Source organism: Manis javanica, chromosome 16 (genome assembly GCF_040802235.1).
Source record: "Manis javanica isolate MJ-LG chromosome 16, MJ_LKY, whole genome shotgun sequence".
Classification (NCBI taxonomy): Eukaryota; Metazoa; Chordata; class Mammalia; order Pholidota; family Manidae; genus Manis; species Manis javanica.
Genome location: NC_133171.1, coordinates 21,305,714 through 21,330,268, shown reverse-complemented (window position 1 = coordinate 21,330,268; position 24,555 = coordinate 21,305,714). Strand labels below are relative to the sequence as shown.

At 37.9% G+C, this 24,555-nt stretch overlaps 1 protein-coding gene across 6 annotated transcripts in view; it reads right to left on the bottom strand.

The window, feature by feature from the left end:
- The window catches only part of GPLD1 (glycosylphosphatidylinositol specific phospholipase D1), an 84,928-nt gene that overhangs the window by 39,922 nt on the left and 20,451 nt on the right, over window positions 1–24,555 (bottom strand). For all 6 annotated transcript variants that reach the window (XM_036994359.2, XM_036994357.2, XM_036994358.2 and 3 more), the window contains 7 exons: window positions 14,691–14,788; window positions 14,133–14,243; window positions 13,670–13,718; window positions 12,669–12,723; window positions 1,253–1,360; window positions 1,005–1,032; window positions 772–911 (listed from right to left, as the gene is read on the bottom strand). In XM_036994359.2, coding sequence (XP_036850254.2) covers window positions 772–911; window positions 1,005–1,032; window positions 1,253–1,360; window positions 12,669–12,723; window positions 13,670–13,718; window positions 14,133–14,243; window positions 14,691–14,788 — 589 coding nt within the window. The remainder of the gene's footprint in view (window positions 1–771; window positions 912–1,004; window positions 1,033–1,252; window positions 1,361–12,668; window positions 12,724–13,669; window positions 13,719–14,132; window positions 14,244–14,690; window positions 14,789–24,555) is intronic.

The following is a 24,555-nucleotide window of genomic DNA, read 5'->3' as shown; positions in this document are numbered from 1 at the left end:
CCTCTTTCCCACTGCTGCTGCTTCTGCCTCCCCTCTGCCCTTTCCCTGCATCGGGTGCTGCCCACTATGCTCCCTACCCAGACCCTCACCCCGACCTGACTCAATCCGGCCGTGTGGGAGGACGACACAGTGTATGGCTGGAAACGCGCTCCGGGAGGAAGCCTGCCTGCTCCAGGCCATGGGCAGATTCTGTAAGGGCCTAAAGGTCCGCTACAGCTGGAAGTGGGCACGACCAGACCACCCTGGTCTACGTGCCATGTGAGTCTGCCTGACACTCATCCTGGGTGTTCTGGGGCTAGACGTCAACTTCCAACAGAGGGCCGTGCTTTAAAAATGCGTTTTCAGACGGAATTGTGGAGTGTGGCTAGTTAGGTGACATGCCCTTTGAAGCCCTTGAAGTCTAAGAGGTCAGCAGGGGTGGAGAGGAGAGTCACCAAGTCCCAGTTGCTGGAGCCTGTGGAGAGCGGGCACCCCAGCCCACAGCACGTGTTCTCCCAGAGGAAACAGACGGAGCACCGTGCTGCAGGCTGATTCCTCCCCACCGGCCTCTCTGCCCATGAAATATGAGGCACAAGTACATCTAAAACCCGATGGGAGCTAGTCAGACCTTTGAAATGACCGGGTTTCCATTCTTTTCCCCCTTGATTCACTTTGTGAGACTTTTCTCTTTTTCCTTTTCATTTAATCATATGAAAAACCTGAGAGTTATGTTGGGGAAGGGAGTAGCAAGCCAGGGAGTGATTGGTGGAAGAAATAAGATCAATAATTTACCTGGTCCCATTCTCTAACATGAAGCTTGTTAGACTGTAAATATTAGTGGACCAAAACGCCATATCGTCCAGTCCTCCAAGGAAATATTCTTGGAATTGTTCCACCAAAAATGGGGAACTTCTAGAATAAGTGGGATAAAGCTGTAGCAGAAAGAAATAAAAATAAGGAAATAAATAAGGTGCTATTCCTGGTATCTTCATAACTCTTAAGATTATGAAGAATGAAGTCTTTACCTTGGAAACAGCTAACACCTCACCATACCTGCAACATAAACAATAATTTTGACCATGAGCTGTATGTAGTTTCTATAAAGAAGTGAAGCAAATAATGAAGAAAAACTCCATCAGCATGTATACACTATCAAACTACCTTTAAATAAGCAAAATGCATAAATCCAAAATCCACGCTTAGGAAACTAAAACATCAGAAAGTGTACTTTTGAAATAAATCAGTTGCAAATTTTCCTCTGGGTTACACTTACAATTCTAAGAACTGAAGATATGAACAGTCAACAATTGCATTTTTGGTGATAACTTCTCGGCCATAGAGTTTCTTATAAATTTCCAGTAGGTCTTCGATGGGCACATACCTGAGAAAAGCAGCAGAATAAAGCAAGAGTTGTTTTGATTTTGAAGTTAAAGACATAAAAGCAGCAAGAGTGGTTTCCAATTATTCCAGGATTATTATGTGCGAGACACTATGCAAAGGGCTTTACATGTACTATTTATTTAATCCTATCAACAACCCAAGGTGGTGGGTATTATCATATTCCCAATTTATATATGAAGAAATTAAGACACAGAAAAGTTAAAGAACCTACCCAATGTTGCAGAGTAAACAATCAGGCACCTAAACCAAATATTTATGAAGGTACAAAGACAGGAAGCAAACTATAAAGTATGAAAGGGATGTTTAGTTTTGTGAGCTTTGAGTTCAAGAGCAATAATACAAACTACTTTTATTCTTTTGAGTTGAATTATTCTCAAGAATCATTATTTTAAAGACACCAAAAATAGCTCCTTACCCAAAAATCCTAGTTCTAGAGTTAAGGTGGTAAAAAGAAAGTCTAAGCCAGGTTTTTGCTTCACAGATATTAGCTACTTCAGTTGAAATAAGAACAGCATCTTAAAAATTACATTTGTACTAAATAATATTTTATCTGCACTTCAAAAACCTTACACTATACCAGACAAAACTCATGCCAATAAAACCTGATTTTAGTATAAGAATCTATTGAGGTGTCCATTTTTTAATTTTTACAAGAACACCACAATGGTCTTCCCAATAAAAATAGCTTCCAAGGCTAGACAGAAAAACAAAAATATATTTTATATGTATCACCAAGCTAGCAAGAAAGTGAAAACTTCCAAAAGCCAAAAACAAATTAAAATGGGAAACTTCAGGAGGTGAGGGAGTGGGAACATTGAGGACATCTGCCAAACCCTGGGAGCCTGGAGAATTTTTTTTTTTTTTTTGACTTGGCTATACCTAATCTTTAGTGTGATTTTTTTTTTTTGCATCATTAATCTACAATTACATGAGGAACACCATGTTCACTAGGCTCCCCCCTTCACCAAGCCCGCCCACACAACCCCCACTACAGTCACCGTCATCAGCGTAGCAAGATGCCACAGAGTCACCACGCATCCTCTCTGTGCCGCACAGCCCTCCCCGTGCCCCCCCACATCACACATGCCAATCGTAATGCCCCCTTTCTTCCTCCCCCTTCAGCCCTCCCCTCCCACCCTTCCCGCCCCAGTCCCCCTCCCCTTGGCAACTGTCAGTCCACTCCTGGGCTCTGCGACTCCACTGCTGTCCTGCTCCCCCAGTCCCTTCTTTGTTCCTATACTCCACACATGAGTGAAACCACTTGGTCCTTGTCCCTCTGCCTGGAGAGTTTTTGATGTCAGGGGTATGCAGGAAACAGAAAAGGAAATGCTGGAACCATGCAAAGTGGGCTATGGAAGACGAGACTCTGTCTCCACGTCTATACCTTCTGCATGAGCATTAGGTAGAAATAAGTCCAACGTACTTTAAGGACAACAAAGAAACCTACCTGTCTTCATCTCGTCAATGGATAGAACTGGTGACACTAACCAGGCCCCACAAATGTTTTGTCCTGCATTCATGCTATCTGTGTAGTCAGAAAATCTTAAAGGGTTAAATGTAACTATGTGGTCCCAGGTTAATAATGCCTTCAAGGCAGCCTGAAGAAGCCAAAATGAACCAACCCTCTTTGGAGAAATGCAAGTCTAAAAGAAGCCTAAATTCAACCAACTCTAAACAACTGCAAATTCAAACACCAAAGAATATAACCAAAAAAGGACTATTATGTTTAAGCATAGATATAATATAGTAGACTTGAAGGCAGTAAGCATTATTAGAGATAAAGAGGGTCACTACATCATAACAAAAGGTTCAGTTCACAAGAAAGATAACATATTTTGAAGTTTGAATGTACCTAACAACATTTTTCAGAACACAAATACAGGAAACTCTGATGGAACTAAAAGGAGCAATTTTAAAAAAATCTACCATTATAGGGAATATTTTTTAACAAATTTCTCAATAATTCTTAGGTCAACCTGATAAAAAATAAAAGGACTATCTATAGTTCACAAATCTTATTTGAATAGTAAATTTAATAAGCTTAAGCTAATAAGCATCTATATAATGTTAAAACCAAAACTGGAGAATTAACATTTCTTTTCAAGCACATATGGAATATTTACAAAAACTGTTCATTTGCTAGACATTAAATCAAGACTCGGTTTCATAGGAAATCAAAGAAAGCAGAAGAAAATAAATACTGAGTAAAAAGTAGTGAAAGAGAATATGAACTTATAATAGAATCATTAACACCAAAAATTTACTCTTTAAAATAATAAAACTAAAAAATATTTGACAAGATTAATTGTTGAAAAATATGAACAGGCAGGAATATAACATTAGGGATCAAAGGGAACATAGAGTACAAAAAGAGAAAAACAGAAGATATGATCAACTGTATGCCAAAATGTTTAATCAGATGAAATGGAGAAACCCTAGAAAACATAAAACTCCTTAAGAAGAAATTGTAAGACTGTAGTCTTATAACAATTAAAGATTGTTTTTAAAAACTTCCTACAAAAAAAATACCAGGCATGGACAAGTTCTACAAAACATTCCAGGAATCAAAGTTCTAATCTTATACAAATTTCCAGATAACAAAAGGAAGGAATACTTCCCACATGATTTCATGAAGCTAGCATAACCTTGATACCAAAACCAAAGGACAGAAGGAAAATTACAGTATAATCTCATTCAAAAACACAGATGCAAAAATGCTAAAAAGCAATAATAGATGCAACAAATATTAAAAGGATGAATGACATGCCTTTGCAAAATTGGTTTTGTCTCAGGAAGGAAAGTTGATTTAATATTAGCAGAGAGATTAGTATAATTCACTGTATTAGCAGATTAAGAAATAACTATGTCAACGAATATTGAATAAGAGTTCAATACATATGAAATTTATAGTAAAAATTACTAGCAAACTAGAAATAGAAGGAAACTTCCTGAATTTAATAAAGGATATTCATAAAAATCTACAGAAACATATTTAATGATGAAATTTTGAAAGAATTCTCTTTAAGATCAGGAACAAGATAAATATACTCAATATCACCATTTCTATTATACTGGAAATACTAGCTAGTGTGACAAAGCATGAAAAAAGAAATTAAAGGTAATTTACATTGAAAGGAAAAGCAATCTAATTATAATTTATAGATTATAAATTGTGAGTCTATGGTAAATTCAAAAGAATCTCCACATAAATTATTAGAATTCGTAAGATATCTTAGAAATGCTGCTAGATACAAAATCAAAATTAGAAAGTTACTTGCATTTCTATACACCAGCAATCAATTAGAAACTATAACATACCAAAAGTTACTGTGTATGATAACAAGTACAACTACAAAATCTCTGCAGCTAAGTCTAATAAAACATAGAACTTTAGTTAAAGTCATTAAAGACTTACATAAAATAAATAGCATATTTATGGGATAGACAACTGATTACAAAATTGTCCATTCTCTTCAGATTGACTTCTACATTCAATAAAATTTTCATTAAAAGTCCAACAAGACTTTCCTTGGAACATGGCAACTTGGTCCTACCACTACATTTTATATGAAAGAGCCAAGGTAAAGAGTAGGCAAGATATGTCGGAGATAAGGACAGTTTGGGTCATCACCCCTGATAGATGCCACAGTAATTAAAAAAAAAGTCAGTACTGCTCAGGGATAGTCAATTAGACCAATAGAACAAAATAGCCCAGAATATGACCCAAACACATATGGAATTTTAATTTATGTCACAGAGGTCATTACAGATCAGTAAATAAAGACTACTGGTAGGTGGTTCCAGGACAATCAGTTATTTCTACAGGAAAAAATGCAATTAGATTCTATCTCAGAATATACAAAGAATTAATTCCAGGTAAATTAAGGGAAGGATTTCTTAAGACATGCAAAAGTACAAATTGCAAATATTCAACTACATTAACAAACTCTGTTTATTAAGGTACATCATAAAACAAATAAAAAGACATGCCATAAACTGTAAAAAGATAGTTCTGATAAGTGAATAACGAACTGACAAAAGAGAAAAAGCTTTAGTATACAAAGAGCTCTCAAAGAAAGGACAAACAAACTAACAGAAAAATAGGCTAAAAATTGAGAAAAATTTTCACTTGCTATCAAACACAAATGATTAATATAATATGAAAGAATGTTCAACCTCATTAATAATCTGGGAAATACAAATTAAAACTCTAAGGAGATACCATCACTCACTAAACAGGTTAGAAAAAATTTTAAGTTGGACAATATGAAATATTGGAGAATGCTGAAGCAGAACTATTATACAAAGCTGATGGCAGTAATAACTGGGAAGACCATTTTACAGAGAGTCTGGGATTGCTTTGTAAAATTAAACTTCCATAAGTCCTGTGACCTAGCAGTTTGACATTTTTTGGTGAGGACTTCAGAGAGTCCCTGCTGGTGCCCAAATGTACTGATAAAAAAATTCACAGCAACTCTATGGGTAAAGCAAAAACATTTAAAACTACTTCATATCCAATTGGCTTAAAGATGGCGGCATGAAAGATGAGACAGAAACCTCCTCCCAAAACCACATGTAATATGAAAATATAGCAAATAAAACTACTCCTGAAAAAGCAACAGGGAAGAAGGCTGTGGCAGACTGCCTACACCTGGGGAACAGAGCAGACCTCAGGGAACAGGGTAAAGTACCAAAGCCGTGATGTGGTGGGAACCAAGCCCATTCCCCACTCCAGCTAACTGGCAGGAGGAAGAGAAATGGACCAGGGAGTGGGTTGAGACCTAGAACTGCTAGGACCCCAGCCCTGGAGATCTGCTCTGGGAGCACAAACTTACATTACATGGTGTTCTGTAGATTACTGGGGTTGGAAAGCTAAGACAGGCAGATACTTGGAGAGATTCCAGCTGCTTGTGGAGAACAGGTACCCACAACTAGCCACTCTGGGACAAAAGAAAGGCAGGCATTCTGAGAGACTTCTTAACAGCGAGGGCTGCTAAAGGAGCAAGGATTGCACAGAGCTTGCTGCTCAGGAGAAAGTATAGGTGGAAAAAATTGTCCAGGTGCACTCTGCCCAGCAGGTTGTGAACTCTCAGGAGCTTCAGGTGCTCGATCCCCCTACCTGGCAATAGATGCAGATATGAGGTACCACCACTGCAATAAGCAGCCTGCTGCTCCTTCCTCCTGGCTGGCACTGGATCACAAACAGGCTGCTCCCACCATTGCACCAGGCCAGCTAGATAGCATCCCCGCCTATGGCAGCTACAAGTGCCCAGCACAGAAGATCCTCCCTGCATGCTTGGCCCATTGGCCCTGGCAGTGGAGGCAAGCACTACAACTGGGAAGCAGGAAAGAGCTCCTTCCTCCTGGAAGGCACTATTGCCACTCACCTGCAACCACCACCATCACTCCAGGGGCTCAGTAGCACCAGAAAGTGGAGCTTCTGGGCACTAGAGGGTGCCACCTACAAATATGAAACGTCAAAGGAACCTGGTTCAAACCAACATCCCACAAACACTAGAAAGAAGGCCAAGTGAAAATGAACTCATCAATCTTGCTGAAAGCGATTTCAAAATAAGAATCATAAACATAGTCACCGAGCTACAGAAGAATATTGAAGACCTCAGGGAGGAATTTAAGAACGAGATATAAACATTGAAAAATACATTATCTGAAATGAAACATACAATGGAGGGATTTAAAAGCCGATTAGATGAGTGGAGGAGAAGGTAAATGAAATATAAATTAGAGAACAGGAATACAAAGAAGCTGAGAAAACAGACAGAAAAAGGATCTCTAGGAATGAAAGAATATTGAGAGAACTGTGTGACCAATCCAAACAGAACAATATTTGCATTATAGGGGTACCAGAAGAAGGAGAGAAAAAGGGATAGAAAGTGTCTTTGAGGAGGTAATTGCTGAAAAGTACACCACTCTGAGAAAGGAAACAGTCTCTCAGGCCAAGGAGGTACACAGATCTCCCAACACAAGGGACCCAAGGAAGACAATACCAAGAAATATAATAATTAAAATGGCAAAAATCAAGGATAAGGACAGACTATTAAAAGCAGCCAGACAGCAAAAAAAGATCACATACAAAGAAAAACCCATCAGGCTATCATGAGACTTCTCAGCAGAAACCTTGGGAGTGGCCTGATATGTTTAATGCAATGAGACAGAAGGGACTCGAACTAAGAATACTCTACCTGGTAAGATTATTATTTAAATTTGAAGAAGGGATTAAATAATTTCTAGATAAGCAAAAGCTGAGAAAATATACCTCCCACAAAACATCTCTACAGTATATTTTGGAGGGACTGCTATAGATGGCAGTGTTCTTAAGGCTAAATAGCTGTAACCAGAGAAAATAAAACCACAGTAAGGAAAGTAGACCAATTAATTACTAAGCAAATGCAAAATTAAATCAACTACCCCCAAAGTCAGTCAAGTGATATACAAAGAGTAAAGAATACTATACCTAATATATAAAGAATGGAGGAGGAAGAAAAGGAGAAAAATAAAAAGAACCTTTAGATTGTGTTTCTAATAGCATACTAAGTGGGTTTAATTAGACTGTTAGATAGTAAGAAAGTTACCCTTGAACCTTGGGTAACAAAAACTCTAAAGCCTGCAATGGCAATAAATACATACCTTTCAATAATCACCCTAAATGTAAATGGTCTGAAAGCACCAATCAAAAGACATAGAGTCACTGAATGGATAAAAAAGCAAGACCCATCTATGCTGCCTACAACAGACTCAATACAAACCCAAAGACATACACAGACTAACAGTGAAGGGATGGAAAAGATATTTCATGCAACTAATAGGGAGAAAACAGCAGGAGTTGCAGTACTTGTATCAGACAAAACAGACTTCAAAACAAAGAAAGTCACAAGAGACAAAGAGGGACACTACATAATGTTAAAGGGGTCTGTCCAACAAAAGAATTTAAATATTATAAATATTTATGCACCCAACACAGGAGCACCTACATGTGTGAAACAAATACTAACAGAATTAAAGGGGGAAGTAGAATGCAATGCATTCATTTTAAGAGACTTCAACACACAACTCACTCCAAAGGATAGATCAACCAGTAAGGACACAGAGGTACTGAACAGCACATTAGAACAGATGAATGTAACAGACATAAACAGAACCCTCCACCCAAAAGCAGCAGGATACACATTCTTCTCAAGTACACATGGAACATTTTCAAGAATAAATCACATACTAGGCCACAAAAAGAGCCTCAGTATTTTTAAAAAGACTGAAATTGTACCAACCAGCTTCTCAGACCACAAAGGTATGAAACTAGAAATAAATTATGCAAAGAAAATGAAAAAGCCCACAAACACATGGAGACTTCACAACATGCTCCTAAATAATCAATGGATCAATGACCAAATAAACACAGAGATCAAACAATACATGGAGACAAATGACAACAATAATTCAACACTGCAAAATCTGTGGGACACAGTAAAGGCTGTGCTAAGAGAGTATATTGCAATACAAGCCTCTTTCAGGAAAGAAGAATAATCCCATGTGAACAGTCTAAACTCACAATTAACAAACAAGAAAAAGAAAAACAAATAAGGCCCAAAGTCAGTAGAAGGAGGGACATAATAAACATTAGAGCAGAAATAAATAAAATCTAGAAGAATAATACAATAGAAAGAACCAATGAAAGCAGGAGCTCATTCTTCAAGGAATAAATAAAACAGACAAACCACTAGTCAGAGTTATCAAGAAAAAAAGAGAGTCTACACACATAAACAGAATCAGAAATGAGAAAGGAAAAATCCCTATGGACACCACAGGTATACAAAGAATTATTAGAGAATACTATGAAAAACTATATGGTAATAAACTGGACAACCGAGAAGAAATGGACAACTTTCTAGAAAAATACAATCTTCCAAGGCTGACCCAAAAAGAAACAGAAAATCTAAACAGACCAATTACCAGCAATGAAAATCTCTGTACCAGATGGCTTCACTGCTGAATTTTATCAAACATTAAGTGAAGACCTAATACTCATTCTCCTTAAATTTTTCCAAAAAAGTAGAAGAAAAGGGAATACTTCCAAACTCATTCTATGAGGCCAGCATCACTCTAATACCAAAACCAGGCAAAGACACCACACACAAAAAAAATTACAGGCCAATATCCTTGATGAACAGAGATGCAAAAATACTTAACAAAATATTAGTAAATTGAATTCAAAAATACATCAAGATCACCCTTCATGATCAAGTATGATTTATTCCAGGGATGCAAGGATGGTACAACATTTGAAAATCCATCGTCATACACCACATCAACAAAAAGAAGGATAAAAACCACATGATCATCTCCATAGATGCTGAAAAAGTATTTGACAAAATTCAACATTCATTCATGATAAAAACTCTCAACAAAATGGGTAGAGGAGGCAAGTTCCTCAACATAATAAAGGCCATATACAGCAAACCCAGAGCCAACAATCATACTTAACAGTGAGAAGCTGAAAGCTTTTTCTTTAAGATCAGAAACAAGACAAGGATGCCCTCTCTCCCCCATTTTTTTCAGCATAGTACTGGAGGTCCTAGCCACAGCAATCAGACAACACAAAAAAAGAAAAGGCATCCAGATTGGCAAGGAAGAAGTTAAACTGTCATTGTTTGCAGATGTCATGATATTGTACATAAAAAACCCTAAAGAATCCACCCCAAAACTACTAGAACTAATAGCTGAATTCAGCAAAGTAGCAGGATACAAAATCAATACACGAACCTGTTGCATTCCTATATCATAACGATGAACAAGCAGAAAGAGAAATCAGGAAAATAATTTCATTTACAATTGAATACAAAAGAATAAAATACCTAGGAATAAACAGAACCAAGGAAGTGAAAGATGTATAAGCTGAAAACTACAAGATACTCATGAAAGAAATTAAAGACACCAATAACTGGAAATATATCCTGTGCTCATGTATAGAAAGAATTAATATTGTTAAAATGGCCATCCTGCCTAAAGCAATCTACACATTCAAATCAATCCCTATCAAATATCAATGATATTCTTCAATGAGCTAGAGCAAACAGTTCTAAAATTCATATGGAACCACAAAAGACCCTGAATAGCCAAAGCAATCTTGAGAAGGAAGAATAAAGCTGGGGGATTATGCTACCCAACTTCAACCTCTACTATAATGCCACAGTAATCAAGACAATTTGGTACTGGCACAAGAAGAGACGCATAGATAACTGGAACAGAGTAGAGAACCCAGATGCATATACAATGGGAAATGACGGCCTCCTCAACAACTGGTGTTGGCAAAACTGGACACCTACATGTAAGAGAATGAAACTGGATTATTGTCTAACTCCATACACAAAAGTAAACTCAAAATGGATCAAAGACCTGAATGTAATTCACAAAACCATAAAAACTCTTAGAAGAAAACTTGGGCAAAAATCTCTTGAATATAAATATCAGCAACTTTTTTCTGAACACAGCTCCTCAGGCAAGGAAAACAAAAGCAAAACAAAAGCTTTTTAGTTTGACTACATCAAACTAAAAAGCTTCTGTACAGCAAAGGACACCATCAATAGAACAAAAAGGCATCCTACAGAATGGGACAATATATTTGTAACTGACATATCTGACAAGGGGTTAACATACAAAATATATAAAGAACTCACACACCTCAACACCCAAAAAGCAAATAACCCAATTAAAAAAAGGGTGGAGGATCTGAACAGACAATTCTTCAGAGAAGAAATTCAGATGGCCAACAGGCACATGAAAAGATGCTCCTCATCATTAATTGTCAGGGAAATGCAAATTAAAACAACAATGAGATATCACCTCACACCACTTAGGATGGCTGACATCAAAAAGACAAGAAACAACAAATGCTGGCGAGGATGCAGAGAAAGGAGAACATCCTACACTACTGGTGGGAATGTAAATTAGTTCAACTATTGTGGAAAGAAATATGGAGGTTCCTCAAGAAACTAAAAACCAAAATACCATTTGACCCAGGAATTCCACTCCCAGGAATGTACCCAAAGGAAACAAATCTCAGATTTAAAAAGACATATACACCCCTATGTTTGTTGAAGCACTATTTACAATTGCCAAGATATGGAAGCAACCTAAGTGTCCACCAGTAGATGAATGGATAAAAAATATGTGGTACATATACACAATGGAATATTATTCCACCATAAGAAGAAAACAAATCCTACCATTTGCAACAACATAGATGGAGCTAGAGGGCAATATGTTCAGTGAAATAAGCTAGGAAGAGAAAGACAAGTGCCAAATGATTTCCCTGGTTTGTGGAGTACAAGAACGAAGCAAAACTGAAGGAACCAAACAGTAGCAGACTCACAGAATCCAAGAAGGGACTGGTAGTTACCAAAAGGGAGGGGTGGGAGAGAGTCTGTGGGGAGGGAGAAGGGGATTGAGGGGTATCAAGATTGGCACACATGGTGTGCAGGGTCATGTTGAAGACAGTGTAGAACAGAGAAGACAAGTAGTGACTCTGTGGTAACTTAGTATGCTGATAGTGACTTCAGTGGGGTAAGAGGGGACTTGATAATATGGGTGAATGAAGTAGCCACAATGTTTTTCATGTGAAACCTTCACAGGAGTGTATATCAGTGATGCCTTAATAATAATAATAATAATAATAATAATAATAAACCTACTTCATATCCATCAACATTAGCAATGTAGTTATTTGGTAGATCAATACAATTGAGGACCATGTAATGGTGCAAATGAATGAACTACAGTCAAACATGTCAATGGTTACATCTCAGAAATAATTAGCGGACTACATGCTGTGTAATTCCATTTACCTACGTTTACAACCATATACTATTTTGTATATGGGTGCATAAATAGATGTAATAAAATTGCAGAGAATAGCAACAAAATGATTAACAGGAAACTTAAGGGAAGTGATTACTCCTGGTGGAAGAGAAGGTGAGGTGACAGATGGGAGGCAAGTAGCTTCTAAGATACCAGTAATGCCCCAACTCTGCAGCTAGGCAGTGCCTACACATATGTGCATCATCTTACTCCATTTATAGATACACATTCTTTTCTAAGGTTGGCAAATTCATAAATTCTTTAGAATCTACTTAGATGTGCAATTTTACTTTTCAAAATTTTCGATGCAGAAGACTCCTAATTACATTGTTAGTTCTATTTTGTAAGGAAAAGAAGGATCAACCTCCTAAATGCCATTTAAATACCACAAATTTAAATATATATATTGCTCTTACCACTGCCGTGAGAGGTAATTAAAGTTAAACTCAAACTGGCTCAACACATCTCCTCCTATGACATGAGAAAAATATTTACATTTTGGTGGATTAGTAGTAACACATAGCATGCTTCTTTCAACACAAATTAGCACAGGTTTCTGATCATTATTTTAGGCACAGGCATGAATTTTCTTTAAGAAAATGTGATTTTAAAAATCTTAGCTGGTAAAACATATGGATTAGGAAACACTCATATAACTAAAAGTTTTTATATTAAAGAAAGAAAGATAGATTATAGGGTTCTTTTAAATAAACTCCACTCACCATCTAGTTTGTCTATTTAAAGGTAATTTACCACTGAAAAAAATGGAATTTATCAATTTAAAGCTAAAATATTAGGAGACACTAGTAATTAATTTTAATCTGATATAAAACCTTTTCTGAAATTATGACAGAAATCAATGATGAAATGTGATTTTTAAGCAAAAAGTTATACATACTCAACTTTTCAGAAATACATCCCTATATTAAATGAAGTATGTCTGTACTCTAAATGAACTGTAATATTAAAATAGAAAGCTAGCTATAAGATATAATAAAAATACATAATTTTTAAATAAATGTTTTGTTTTTTCTTTTTAGTTTAAATAAATTGATTTTTTAAAACAAAAAAATTTTAATTAAAAAAATGAGAAAGAGGTAATACACTAAACCTACAATGAACCACCTCTTTGCTGGCAGACGCTCCTGGAAACATTAGGGTTCTTGTCATCTAGACACCTGCCTATCAGACATTCCACCAAGTGATTTAATTCCTATTTCATGGAGTATGAAATGACATTTTTTACTCCACAGAACCACATAGCCAGTTCTAATTTACTGTGAAATTGTCTTAGTTGAGGAGAAAGCAGGTTATTAAAAAAAAATTTTATATATACATATTTAGGGTACAGTGATGAATTTACTACAAGTGAAACATAACTATAGCAGAAAATTTGGCAGATGTAAATAAATACTACCAAAATCACCAGCCGGATGTGCCTCAGAATAGGAGCCGTGAAAATCAACCTGAGGAAGAAAGAGAATCATCTGGTATTAATCACAAATTGTAGCCCAATCACAATTGTAGCCTACTCCACAATCAGGCTGGTAGTGAGATGACAGCCTGACCCGATTAATAGCATAACTCACTGCATGCATAACAGATGGACTCAATTTTCAAAGAAACATCACATCTATTGCTGTTTTCAGTGCACAGTTAGTCATTCTGCCCCGTCAGGGAATTGCTCAGATAGCAAGGAAATTAAGAAGAATAGTAAGAACAGATAGAAATCTAACAAATACTGCTTTGGGCAATTGCTCTATTTCCACATGACCTCTGAGTAACCTAAAGTTTTCCTTTCCTTCAAAAGGGCCAGATTTTGATCTTGGGTTTGACAGTATCACTCCCATAAAATCATTAACCTAAAGATATATACTCACAGCAGCCATTGTCCTAAGGAATCCTTGTTCAATACCCAAGCTGTGCCAGTTGACATCTGCCACCATGTGAGAGGTGACTCCAAACAAGAAGGCTACCAATTTCTCTGTGTCCTATCAGGAAAGCAAATTAGAGTCATGTATGTTTAGTTATTTTATTACAACCCTATTAACTGTTTTAGTACATATGAATTTGTTTCCATTACTGAGACAAAAAATCAGATGCAGGTATAAACCACAAAGGACTTTTTGAAATGTTCTGAGTGCCTTGGAAGTGCTTTCAGATAATTTATATTTATTGGAGCAAAACAACAAGTGTCATACCCTAAACTTTGTTTTTAAAGTAACTTTTTCAAATATTAACTAGCCATCCGCTATGTACCACATACTGCGTTGGACATTGATGGTACTATGGTGAGCACCCCTTAACAGGGCTTTGTGGAGGGAAAGGCAAGGTGGAGGATGGGTGGCAGGAAGACATATGGAGTAAAGTGAAGGTGCCAAGATAGGATTTGGCAGGTCTGGAATTTAATTTTTTGAGGATTAGAGGGCCATGCCTACCTTATCCCAGGGAAGGGGATAGTTCTCTCGGATATGATGGATGCTTGCATTAAGAAATGGAGTCCAGTGAGTGCTCTCAGACATGTCATGGAATTGTCCTGACAAAACAGAAGCAGAAGTCAGGCTTCTTTCTTTAAAAGCTGGAGATTCTCAGTCAACTCTTCCACAACTGCCTGCTGTGTCCCTTCTCCTCCTTCCCTCCAAGCCTCTTAGTTGGTTCTGTTGATGTTCAAAGGAAGCCTCTGGAACAGAAGAGCCAGCCAAAGAGAAACAGCTTAAACTGGCTCACAACTTCTCGTATTGAGGTAGGGCAGGGACATGGAACAAGCATCATGATTAAATTTTCCTGCCTTTGATGAAAAATGCCAAGATATACATGGTATAGTAAGAACAGGAGGGACTCCATCTTAAAGCTAAGATTCCATTTTAAAACCAGGGAGTCGGGAAGGTAAGATTCCTAACCTAACACATTTTACAGTGATCAGCCAACAACCAGCCCTATCCAAAGGCAGGTGAGCGGTCCTGAACGATACGTCCCTGCTGCTTGAGGGTCGCCACGATCTTGGAGAACAGGATCAAGACATTCCTTGTGTTATCTTACAGAACATCTAAAGGACAGACTGTGGATGGCAACAAAATGTCTCTCACTGGAGATACACACCATGAGACCATTAGTCAAGCCTATGCCCAATAACACCCCCACCCACAGTCCTCCGCCCCATTCTTGAAAGCCTTGAAAGACATGATCATAAGCCTTCTAAGCATGCCTCCTCTGTGAGCTTGTTCACACTTCCATGTGAGTGTGTACCTTTTGCCTTAAATAAAGACTTCTCACTGTTCAACTTACTGTGTTTTGCCTCTGTGTTCTTCCAGTGGTAAGTGTCTTTGTTACTTTGCTATTTCTTTCTATTTTCTAGACTTAAGCACTTAAGTCTCCTTACTCTCTGTCCTATTTCAGACAAGTAGGGAAGAGCTGCTCTGATTTGGGCTTTCAGGTTTGCTTCACATGGGTGACCCAGACAGGACTGCAGCTGTATGATCATGCACTTTAGTAGCCTGTCAAAACATCCCCTTTCTTTACCTTTGGGAAGTTCTCAGAACATAATCTCACCCCATCCAGCACTCTGTGGCACCCCCAAACCCTGGGGTGGTAGGGGCTTAGTTCTCATGCTGTACAGACCCAAGCAGACAGTGGATGCCAGGTGACCCTGGATTTAGGAGTTGGCAAGGGATTTGCCCTATGCTGAGCAGGAGTTCAATAAGATTCCCTTTCCTCCCTCTGTTCTTTCTTGTTCTCTGATGTCTACAAAGCAGCTGCCATTCCCTACTATTCTTGCTCTAACGAATTCCTTCCTTACCTATGCTGGTCCGACCTGCTTGAGAATTCTTTCTTATTAAGTATCAAGAACCCTCTCCCATCCAAGGTAGATGTCCCACCTAGTACACAGGGAAAGACCATCCAGACACATCTGACAACAGTATGTATCACCTGGGTACAATAAAGGCTGGAATTGTTTTCAATTTCTGTGCCCTAAAGGGAAGGAGATAGGTTTCTGTTTTTGTTTTTATTTTTAATCTTCTTTGTCCATCACAGTGCATCTCCCTAGTAGCACAAAAGACAAAAGCAAATAACCCAAAGACTTCCAAGCATCTGAATTTACAACAATTGTTTTAAAATAACACAGGTCAGAGATTAAAGAAGACAGCGTGAGAACTGAGACAGAGGCTTCCTCCTAAAACTGCATATAATATGAAAATATAATTAATCCAACTAATCCTGAAAGAGCAACAGGAAAGAGGACTGTACCAAACTGCACACACCTGGAGAAAAGAATAAACCTCACAGAACAGGGTAACATACCAAAGCCATGGCCTGGCAGGACACAAGCCCTTCCCCCACCCCAGCTCACTGGTGGAAGGAAGATAAATGGAGTGGGGAGGAAGTGGAGGCCTGGAACTCCTGAACACCTAACTACGGGGCTCTGCTCTAGGAGCACAAACCTACATTTCATGGTGCTTGAATGGTACTCTCATGATTAGGGGGTTGGAAAGCTAAGAAAGGCAGAATACTGGGAGAGACTGAGATTCCAGCTGATTATGGAAAGCAAGGATCCATATCCAGTCGCTCTGGGACAAAAGAAAGGAGGGCATCTGGGAGACTTCCTATCAGCAAGAGGGCTGCTAAAGGGGCAAGGACTGCACAGAGCTTACTGCTCAGGAGAAAGGGCAGGTACACAAAATTGTCCAGGTGCACTCTGCCCAGCAGGTTGGGAACTTCCATGATCTTCAAGTGCTCCAGCTCCCTGGATGGCTACACAGCTCCAAGGACCCCCTCTGATATGCAGCCTACTACACCTTTCTCCCGGCCAGCCTGCACCTGGTTCACAAACCAGCAAACCCTACCCTGATGTTAGGCCAGCCAGAGGAAAGCCCTGTCTACAGCAGCTACAAACACAAAGCATAGAGGCTTACACCTGTGTGCTCGGCCAACTTGTTCTGGCAGTGGAGACAGGCATAACAGCTGGGAAGCAGGAAAGAGCTCTTTCCACCCTGACAGGCACCAATATCACTCCCCTGCGACCCCCGACATTGCTCCTGGGGCTGAGCAGCTCCAGAGAATAGAGCTTCTGGGCAGTAGAGGGCGCCATACACAAACATGAAACACCAAAGGAACCTGGTTCAAAGTAAAATTATGAATACAACACCTAAGAAAGATTCAAATGAATTTGACATCATGAATCTTCCTGAAAGGGATTTCAAAATAAAAATCAACATGCTCACAGAGGTACAGAAAAATATTCAAGAACTCAGGAATGAATTCCGGTCAGAGATCCAATCATTACAGAACACAGTATCAGAAATGAAACATACAATGAAACGTTCTAAAAGCAGATTAGATACAGTGGAGGAGATGATAAATGAAATACAAATTAGAAAAGAGGAATACAAAGAAGCTGAGGCACAGAGAGAGTAAAGGATCTCTAAGAATGAAAGAATACTGAGAGAACTGTGTGACCAATCCCAATGGAACAATATTTGCATTATAGGGGTACCAGAAGAAGAACAGAGATAAAAATGGAAAGAAAATGACTTTGAGGAAGTAATTGCTGAAAACTTCCCCAATCTGGGGAAGGAGATAGTCTCTCTGGCCATGGAGGTGCACAGATTTCCCAACACAAGGGACCCAAGGAGGACAACACCAAGACATATAGTAATTAAAATGGCAAAGATCAACGATAAGGAAAGACTATTAAAAGCAGCCTGAGAGAGAAATAAGATCACATACAAAGGAAATCCCATCAGGCTAAAACATCAGACTTCTCAGCAGAAACTCTACAGGCCAGAATGAAGTGGCATGATGTATTTAATGCAATGAAACACAAAGGCCTCAAACCAAGAATACATTATCTTGCAAGATTATCTTTTAAATTTGAAGGAGAGATTAAACAATTTCCATATAAGCAACAGCTGAGAGAATTTACCACCCAAAAAACTGTTCTCTACCGTGTATTTTGGAGGAACTGCTATAGATGGAAGTGTTCCTAAGGTTTAATAGCTGTCACCAGAGGTAATAAAACCACATTAAACAAAGTAAAACCATTAAATACTAAGCAAATGCAAAATTAAATGAACTATCCCCAAAGTCAATAAAGGGATAGACAAAGAGTACAGAATATGATACCTAAAATATAAAGAATAGAGGAGGAAGAAAAAGGAGGAGAAAAAAAGAACTTCTAGATTATGTTTGTAATAGATTATTAAGTGAGTTAAGTTAGACTCTTAGATAGTAAGGAAGTTAACCTTGAGCCTCTGGTAACCACATATCTAAAGCCTGCAATAGCAATAAGTACATACCTTTCAATAATCACCCTAAATGTAAATGGTCTGAATGGACCAATCAAAACACATAGAGTCACTGAATGGATAAATAAACAAGACCCATCTATATGCTGCCTACAAGAGACTCACTTTAAACCAAAAGACATACATAGACTAAAAGTGAGGAAATGGAAAAGATATTTCAGGCAACTAATAGGGAGAAAAAAGCAGGAGTTGCAGTACTTGTATCAGACAAAACAGACTTTAAAACAAAGAAAGTCACAAGAGACAAAGAAGGACATTACATAATAATAAAGAAGTCAGTCCAACAAGAAGATATAACCATTATAAATATGTATGCACCCAACACAGGAGGACCTACATATGAGAAACAAATACTAACAGAATTAAAAGGGGAAATAGAATGCAATGCATTCATTCTAGGAGACTTCAACACTCCACTCACTCCAAAGGACAGATAAACCAGATAGAAAATAAATAAGGAGACAGAGGTACTGAACAATACATTAGAACAAATGTACCTAACAGACATCTACAGAACTCTCCACCCAAAAGCAGCAGGATGCACATTCTTCTCAAGTGCACATGGAATATTTTCAAGAATAGATCATATATACTAGGCCGCAAAAGAGCTCAGCATTTTAAAAAAGATTGAAATTGTACCAGGCAGCTTCTCAGACTACAAAGGTATGAAACTAGAAATAAATTATGCAAATAAAATGAAAAAGCCCACAAACACATGGACGCTTAACAACCTGGTCCTAAATAACCAATGGATCAATGACCAAATAAAAACAGAGATCAAACAATATATGGAGACAAATGACAACAGTAATTCAACACCACAAAATCTTTGGGATGCAGGGAAGGCCTTGCTAAGGGGAAGTACACTGCAATACAGGCCTACCTCAGTAGAGAAGAACAATCCCATAAGAACAGTCTAAACTCACAATTAATGAAACTAGAAAAAGAATAACAAATGAGGCCCAAAGTCAGTAGGAGGGACATAATAAAGATTAGAGCAGAAATAAATAAAATCGAGAAGAATAAAACAATAGAAAGAATAAATAAAAGCAAGAGATGGTTCTTCAAGAATAGAAAAAGAATAGATAAACCCCTAGCCAGATTTATCAAGAACAAAAGAGAGTCTACACACATAAACAGAATCAGAAATGAGAAAGGAAAAATCATTACAAACACCACAGAAATACAAATAAGTATTAGAGAATACTATGAAAAATTATATGATAACAAACTCGATAACCTAGAAGAAATGGACAACTGTCAAGAAAAAAACAATCTTCCAAGTCTGAACAAGGAAGAAACAGAACATTTGAACAGACTAATTATCAGCAACGAATTTAAATTGGTAAACAAAAAACTTCCTAAGAACAAAACCCCTGGACCAGATGGCTTCACTGCTGAATCTTATCAAACATGTAGTGAAGATCTAATACGCATCCTCCTTAAAGTTCTCCAAATAGTAGAAGACAGAATACTTCCAAACTCATTCTATGAGGCCAGCATCACTTTAATACCAAAAGCAAGCACAGACACCACAAAAAAAAGAAAATTACAGACCAATATCCCTGATGAACAGAGATGCAAAAATACTCAACAAAATATTAGCAAACCGAATTCAAAAATACATCAAAAAGATCATCCATCATGATCAAGTAGAATTTATTCCAGGGATGCAAGGATGGTACATTTGAAAATCCATTGACATCATCCACCACATCAACAGAAAGGACAAAAACCACATCATCATCTCCATAGATGCTGAAAAAGCATTCGACAAAATTCAATATCCATTCATGAAAAAAACTCTCAACAAAATGGGTATAGAGGGCCAGTACATCAACATAATAAAGGCCATATACAATAAACCCGCAGCTAACAATCATACTTAACATCAGTAAGCTGAAAGCTTTTTCTTTAAGATCGGGAAAAAGACAAGAATGCCCACTCTCCCCACTTCTTTTCAACATAGTACTGGAGGTCCTAGCCAGAGCAATCAGACAAAACAAAGAATTAAAAGGCATCCAGATTGGCAAGGAAGAAGTAAAACTGTCATTGTTTGCAGATGACATGATATTGTACATAAAAATCCCTAAAGAATCTACTCCAAAACTACTAGATCTAGTATCTGAATTCAGCAAAGGTATAGGATACAAAATTAATACACAGAAATCTGTGGCATTCCTATATACTAACAATGAACTAGCAGAAAGAGAAATCAGGAAAACAATTCCATTCACAGTTGCAGCAAAAAGAATAAAATACCTAGGAATAGACCTAACCAAGGAAGTGAAAGACCTGTAGTCTAAAAATTATAAGACATTCATGAGATAAATCAAAGAAGATACCAATAAATGGAAACACATCCATGCTCATGGATAGGAAGAATTAATATTGTCAAATTGACCATCCTGCTTAAAGCAATCTACAGATTCAATGCAATTCCTTGAATAGCCAAAGCAATCCTGAGAAGGAAGAATAAAGCTGGGGGAAGCTCCCCAACTTCAAGCTCTACTACAAAGCCACAGTAATCAAGACAATTTGGTACTGGCACAAGAACAGATCCACAGACCAATGGAACAGACTAGAGAACCCTGATATAAACCCAACCATACATGATCAATTAATATAAGATAAAGGAGCCATGGACATACAATGGGGAAACGACAGCCTCTTCAACAACTGGTGTTGGCAAAACTGGACAGCTACATGTAAGAGAGTGAAACTGGATTATCGTCTAACCCCATACACAAAAGTAAACTCAAAATGGATCAAAGACCTGAATGTATGATATGAAAACATAAAACTCTTAGAGGACAACAGAGGCAAAAATCTCCTGAATATAAGCATGAGCAACTTCTTCCTGAAAGCATCTCCTTGAGGAAGGGAAACAAAGCAAAAATGAACACACAGACTACATCAAACAAAAGTTTCTGTATGGCAAAGGACACCATCAAAAGCACAAAAAGGCACCCTACAATATGGGAGAATATACTTGTAAATGACATATCTGACAAGGGGTTAACATCCAAAATATATAAAGAACTCACACGCCTCAACACCCAAAAAGGAAATAACCTGATTACAAAATGGGCAGAGAATATGAAGGGACAATACTCCAAAAAAGAAATTCAGATGGCAAACAGACACATGAAAAGATGCTCCACATCACTAATCATCAGGGAAATGCAAATTATAACCGCAATGAGATATCATCTCACACCGGTAAGGATGGCCATCATTGAAAAGTCTAAGAACAACAAATGCTGGCGAGGATGTGGAGAAAGGGGAACCCTCCTACACTGCTGGTGGGAATGTAAGCTAGTTCAACCATTGTGGAAAACAATATGGAGGTTCCTCAAAAAACTAAAAATAGAAATACCATTTGACCTGGGGATCCCACTCCTTGGAATTTACCCAAAGAATACAACTTCTCAGATTCAAAAAGACATATTCACCCCTATGTTTATCACAGCACTATTTACAATAGCCAAAATATAGAAGCAACCTAAGTGTACATCAGTAGATGAATGAATGAAGAAGATGTGGTACATATACACAATGAAATACTATTCAGCCATAAGAAAGAAACAAGTTCTGCCATTTGCAACAACATGGATGGAGCTGGAGGGTATTATGCTCAGTGAAATAAGCCAGGTGGAGAAAGACAAGTGTCAAATGATTTCCCTCATTTGTGGAGTATAACAATGAAGCAAAACTGAAGGAACAAAACAGCAGCAGACTCAGACTCCAAGAAGGGACTAGTGGTTACCAAAGGGAGGGGTGTGGGAGGGCGGGTGTTGAGGGAGGGAGAAGGGGATTGAGGGGTATTATGTTTAGTACACATGGTGTGCGGGGTCACGGGGAAAACAGTGTAGCACAGAGAAGGCAAACAGTGAATCTGTGGCATCTTCCTACACTGATGGACAGTGACTGCATTGGGGTGTGGGTGGGGACTTGATAATACGGGTAAATGTAGTAACCACATTGTTTTTCATGTGAAACCTTCATAAAAGTGTATATCATTAACACCTTAATAAAAATTTTTAAAAATTAAAAATTAAAAAAATAAAATAGCACAGGTCTCAAGCATCATCTGAGTGAGCCAGTGGGTGTCCCCTGTAGCTCTTTATTCATTCCCACAGGAAGGGTAGGAAAGACAGGAATTGGCATCTTTTCTAAATCTCTAAAACCGCAAAACTCTTCATGGGGTGTTAACTGTCATGCAGGAAACTAAAGCAAACTCCTCAGTTTAAATTTTTTATGTTGTTACTGAAGTAAAAATAGCCTAACTAGTCTTAAATCATTGGTTCTTCTTAAAATGATTTTCAAGTAAATTGTAACAAAGAAATTTGATTTGCTCCAAGTTTTGTTTGAGCTAGAACTTACAGTTCGTATTCTACCGAATATAGTATAAAAACCCTCCAGAAATAAGTATAGCAGTAGCTCTTTTCACAAACCTCCACTTACCAATTGCCAGATTAACCAAAGCTCTTTGTTCCTTCTGTAAATCATACTGACTAGAGGCAAAAGAAAGCCAAACCCTGGGGCATGCTGGGTGCTGACAGCTAGCAGGCCACTGTCCACAGGCCCGAGCACCTGTCTCCAAGCTGTGCTGTAGCTTACAGAGGGTCAGCCAGATCTGTTTCTAATCCTCTTTAAGCCAGTTGTCCTTGTTATTGTAATTACAGCATTTAATTCAATATTAGCTAAACTGATGTAAAAAACCAAAGTTGTTTCTTTGGCAACTAAATATCTAATAAAGTTAAGTGGTTTTGAAAGGTGCAATACAGGTGAATCACGAAAGAAGAAAAAGAAACATTGTTGAAGAAGATATGTATGAGACAAAGATTCGGAAAAGTTCATAAAAATCTAAGAGGAATCTGCGTCAAATTCCTTATAATCAGCATACATTTTATAATTCTTTCTAATTGACCTTTTTGGCTTATCGGTCACACATTGGTCCCAGTCTTTACATCGGATAAGAAGGTATCTACTACTGTGTAAAAAGCGGAAAATTCTGGATAGTTTGCATTCCTTTTACACTCTTCTCAGAATTTTATTATTGTATTTTTGTCTGTTTCTAAGCATTTATTAAGCAATGTTCCCCAAATTGACAAGAAACATTTCTAATTTATTTTTTATGTAAACATAAAACATATCAAGGAACTATTAAAATCCCAAGAGACATTAGAGCCCCCCTAATGCATTTTAAGATACATTAAATTAGAAAGAATAGGTTAGAGAGAGAAGTACAACATCAGGCAAAATAATAGGATTGAGAGGTGATAATTAACAGACTAAGAAGGAAACAAGCAAAAAAGAAAACTTACAAATAAGAGAAATACAAAAGCTTAATTACCTGGGATGGTAACTATAGGAGTAAGAGCCCTAAATAGCTCTTTGATCCTAAATGCATCACTGTGTTAAAAAAAAAAAAGAGGGGGGTGCCTAATGGCTAATGACCCTGAGACTCCAAAAATGGTTTATGATGACCCAGCGACCTGGATGTCTTCTGTTTGTGCCTCCAGATCCAGATCTGGACTTCTGTTTGCTTCCATCCTTTTCTGCTCTATACTGTGCCTCTGAGGTGATGACCTCCTTCAACTGGCTTCTTTGCCTTCTGGCTTTGGCTGGGTTGGGCTTGGCCAATGGGGGTAATGGATATGACAGCAGAGAAAGGAGAAAGGTCATTGCATTCCTTCTCCCAGCCCTTTCCATGGAGTCACAGCAGGCTGTGTCTCTGCCTAAAGGTCTGGACCCATCAAGCAGCCCTCTTGAAGTAGCTCTCTGTCTGCGATTCCAGAAACCACTCCCTCCCCTGTACTATCCTTTACAATTTCTTACATCCTGTCCACACCTTTGTAAATGATCCCCTTATAAAACTCCCTTCAATTACTCAGTTAAGTGCACCTTCTGTGCCTGCTGGGGCCCTGACTGATACAACCCCTCAGCCCAGTTTACTGATAACACTAACTTAGATTTGCATCACATTTGACAAAAC